Genomic DNA, 4,642 nt, shown 5'->3' with positions numbered 1-4,642 from the left:
ATTGTAGTGACGTGAAATCTATTTCTGCATTTAATTTTTTTATTCCACAAAACCCTATTATCATATCAAAATCTATAATATCTTCTAGTTCAAAAAATGGTAAATCATGGTGTTTAGGATTGTACTAAACCAGTGTTTCCCAAAGTGGCGCCAACGCCCCCATGTGGGCGCTGCAGGTATCAAGGGGGGCGGTAAGAGACCCAGAAGGAAAATGGTGGCGTTGTGTAGAGGCCTGGGGGGTTATTTGGAATTTTATTTATCTATGAGGCCACTTAGACAACGACTACATGAGCTCTCGACTCTCAACAACAACCTGTGAACATCAACTAATATGAATTAAAAGATTGCTCAAACTCGGTTCTATATTTCTCTCCGCGTAGTTCATATATCTGTCCTATTTTATTGAATACAGAAAAAATGAAAAACATGTCAATCGGTCGCTCCGTTTCACAACGGGGCATTTCGACAGGATAGAATTTATAGAATACTAACTGTCAAACGTACCTATTGCTATTGCCATTGCCAAATCTGTATGTGGGCATTTGCTATCATAATATAATCATTTGCGCAAAGGTGTAGGGTAGATAGGTTCGAGCTGATGTAGCGAATGCTTTGAGCTCTTGAATAATTTATTTTATCACTTGCGAAATGACGTCGGTAGCTGATGTAGGGCACGTTTTGAGCTTTTGAAGTCCTTAAATCTTTTATGTGGAAAATAAAACAAGGATCTTTATCCTTTCTTACAAATGTATTTCTGGGGAAAATAAAAAAAGGATAAAGATCCTTTTTTTTACAAATGTATTTCTGGGGAAAATAAGATAATTAGAAAAGGAGAAAGATCCTTTTTTACAAATGTATTTCTTGGAAAAATAAGAATTCATATTTTTGGACTACTATATGTGACCTGGTCTACGAAAAGGGAGCTAACGTGCGAAAACTAGTTTTCTGGGAAAATCTGTTTCAAAATAATCGTCAGTTTCTCGTTATCTCATTAATTGTTCTCCTTTTTTTTGACACCTAAGCCCCTTTTCCTTAGACCAGGTCACATATAATCAGCCCTATTCTGCATTTCTACTCGAATCGAAATTTTCTCCGATTGGCAACTTTGGTATTCTGCGTTTCGATTTAACTTCGAAAATTCCAATTCTATGTATTCTGCATTGCGATCGTAATTACGTTTTTGTACGTTGAAGTTTTGTTGGCGGAAAGCCGTTATATATTCATTTTCGTGCATTTGGATAAAATAATTTCCTCAAATATGTAAGTAAAACTTTAAGATTATGGTTGTTTGTGCTTAAATGATATATTTTGATATGTTTGCAGGTCAAAAGTAACAACGGCAGAGCAATACGAAAAATTGTGTGATATGGTGGCCACGAAAAGAGATATTGCGCAGGGCTTCCAAAAGCGACCGAAGGAAGAAGTACAGGAGTTTTGGGAGGAGGTTGCAAGGAATTTAAATGCACTTGGCCCACCAACAAAAGATTCCAATACATGGAGAAAGGTAAGGTATTACCTACAATTAATTTTAAAAAATTAAGTTAAATCTAACGTTTTCGTGCAGGTCTGGATTGACTGGAAATGCTACATGAAGCGAAAATTATCGCATAACAAAAAAGAAAGGATGAGCACCGGTGGAGGTCCTTGCCGTTTACAACGCATAAGCCCACTTGATGAAAAGGTGATAGCTTTGACGGGTTTGGAAACGGATGATATCCCTTCAACCAGGAGAGCTAGCAGCCAAAATAGAGAGGCGAGAGCAGACAAGCAGAGCAAATCTTCATTACTTAAGCAACAGATACAAATCAAAAAGAATTTTATGCAGAGACGAAAACATTCAATGAAGCTGCCTTTGGTAAAATGGAAGAAGTTACTTCATATTTACGACACATGAATCGTTCTCTAGAAACTTTGGCGGAGACTGCAGTGAAGCAACCTGAAGAACAGAAGCGACACAATAAAATTAAGGAAGAGCTGGTGAAGGAAAAAGTAGAAATAAAAATGCAAATGCTAAGATTAGGTCCAAATTATAAGCCGGATTCAAAATAGTCATTTTTTAATTGTTAGCCTTTTATTTATTTTACTATTATTCATTTATATAACGAGCTGTGAAATGAAATAAAAGCATTTACTTTTTTTAATATAGGAGCTGTAAAATGCACTGAATGCAATTGTTTTTATTTAATAGAGTAATGTAGGGCATATTTTGAATAATGCATTGCTCTCCTCCTCAAGTAATATCGCTGCCGCTACTGATTCCATGTTAGTGTTTAAAAAAACGCGATATAATTTCTTTATTTTAATAAACCAACAATAATTTGTGTATTTTTGCTTTGTTGTGTTTCATTTTTACACGTTTCAAAGCAAACAGCTGACTTTGAAAGAGCTACAGCTCTTCCTCTTCTTCTTTCAATCCAATCGTAACTCAGAATACCTATTTTCGATTCAGACGGAGCGTAGAGCGGGAACGTAATCGAAATGCAGAATAGAGCTGAATAATTGTGCTTAAGCATTCCTATATAAACAATGTAATATTTATTTAATATTCATTTGTGGTTTTGCGCGCAATAGATGAGCATTACTTACGCCTCCGTTACACTACTTGCGAAGTTAAACGTATTTCTCAAAGCAAAACAATGTCGGAAGTAAAAAAGAAGAGACGGAAATACTGTGCGGAATACCTTAAATTCGGATTCATTGAAAATCCCACAAACCCATCCTCGCCTTTGTGTCTTCTATGTCTAAAAACATTTTCGAATGAAGCAATGAAGCCTTCAAGACTGCAAGGTCATTTGAATAAAATGCATCCAGATATTTTCAAGACCTAGAGAAGAAGCATAATACTCAGCCAAGTGTAGCAAAACTGTTTTCGGCGGCTGCTAAGCAAGATGACGACGGACTTCGAGCTTCGTACAATATCTCTTTGTTAATTGCTCAAAAAGGCAAACCACAAACATCGGAGAAGAGTTAATATTGCCAGTAATAAATGAAGTAATAACTACCGTGCTTCATAAACCGGCCGCAGATATTGTCCGAAAAATTCCTTTGAGTAATAATTCTGTGCAAAGACGAATTGATGAAATGGCTGAAAACATTGAAGAATCATTGTACGATCACCTGAGGTCAAGTCAATTTTCAATTCAGCTGGATGAAACCACTTTACCAACTAATGAAGCATTGTTGTTGTCTTACGTGAGGTTTATTAAAGATGAGAAAATATGTGAAGAACTATTATTTGATAGAAATTTAGAGACAGATACAAAAGGCGAAACCATATTCAATATATTGTAAAAGTTTTGCGATGAGAAAGAAATTCCTTTGAAAATTATTATTGCCGTTGCTACGGATGGCGCTCCGGCTATGACAGGGTGCCATAAAGGCTTCATAGCGTACTTAAAAAATAAAATTCCAGATGTCCTTGGTGTACATTGCGTTATTCATAGACAACATTAAGTTGCTAGAAACTTAAGTGAAAAACTATTTCAATCACTGCAATATGTCATCAAAGCAGGCAATAAAATCCGCAACAGCTCTTTGAATGATAGATTATTTCATCAGCTTTGTGTTACTAATGACGAGGATTTCAATCGTTTGTTGTTTCATACTGAAGTTCGTTGGCTATCAAGAGGCAATTGTCTGACTCGATTCTACAACCTGTTTGACTCTGTTATAGAGTTCTTGGAAACTAAAGATACAGAATTTCAAGACAAGCTCATAACATCAAAAAATGATATAGCTTACATGACAGACCTGTATAAATTGTTCAACGACATGAATCTCCAACTGCAAGGCGATAAACTAAATTTAATTAAAACAAAAAACGGTTTGGCTGCTTCTTCACAAAAAGAATCTGGGTAGACGTGAGTTTCAAAATTTTCCGAATTTATCAGTATCATGCAGTAACGACGAATTGTTTGCCTACTGCCAACATTTGGAAAACCTCCACATTGACTTCACCGAACGATACCAGGACATTTTGAACTTGGAAATACCAGACTGGGTGTTGGATCCGTTTTCAAATGTCAACACAGCAATGTCACCTCAGCTGGAAGAAGAACTTATAGAATTGACAACAAACGAGGAAATAAAAATCAAGTTCAAAAATGGTTACCAAGAATTTTGGCTACAAAAACCGATCTCGCAATTGTACCCTGGATTGTGGTCAATCGTTCAACGATTCTTGATAGCATTCCCATCGTCATATTTGTGTGAACGTGGATTTAGTGCCGTGACAACACTGCTTACTAAAAATAGAAATCGTGTGCTTGTTACCGAACGTGGCGACTTGCGACTGTGCTTGAGTAAATTGAAACCTCATATTAACACAATTATTAAACAGCATCAGATTCATCCTTCCCATTAGTTTTTATATATGGATCGATTATTTTAGTTTTATTTTTAATAAAATATTCTCTGTTTTAATACTACAAAGTTGTGTTTCAATAATCATTCTTATTGGCAGGTGGAGCCCGTAAGAGTTAACCTGAGACCTAAGCGCCGTTGTATGTTAGCTACTGCGCTTAATTTGAAGTTATAGTGGTTTTTACATAGGTGAAAAAATGGGGGCGCTAAAAAATATTTATTCTCAAAGTGGGCGGTAGACAAAATAAGTTTGGGAACCACTGCACTAAACACTCAAATT

General features: G+C 36.0%; 1 protein-coding gene across 1 annotated transcript; it reads left to right on the top strand.

The window, feature by feature from the left end:
• Positions 1–1,110: 1,110 nt before the first annotated feature.
• Positions 1,111–1,894, top strand: LOC126764721 (uncharacterized). The gene is made up of 3 exons (XM_050482373.1): positions 1,111–1,260; positions 1,324–1,504; positions 1,565–1,894. Coding segments are annotated over exons 1-3 (513 nt in total). The 5' UTR covers positions 1,111–1,258.
• Positions 1,895–4,642: the final 2,748 nt, after the last annotated feature.

Source organism: Bactrocera neohumeralis, unplaced genomic scaffold, assembly GCF_024586455.1.
Source record: "Bactrocera neohumeralis isolate Rockhampton unplaced genomic scaffold, APGP_CSIRO_Bneo_wtdbg2-racon-allhic-juicebox.fasta_v2 cluster09, whole genome shotgun sequence".
Lineage (NCBI taxonomy): Eukaryota > Metazoa > Arthropoda > Insecta > Diptera > Tephritidae > Bactrocera > Bactrocera neohumeralis.
Note: the sequence above shows the minus strand (reverse complement) of the source record. Positions and strands in the feature narration are given on the sequence as shown.

Excerpts from the sequence above, each read along its gene's own strand:
- LOC126764721 (XM_050482373.1), top strand. Across the intron at positions 1,505-1,564 it reads ATTCCAATACATGGAGAAAG|GTCTGGATTGACTGGAAATG; the intron begins GTAAGGTATTAC and ends GTTTTCGTGCAG.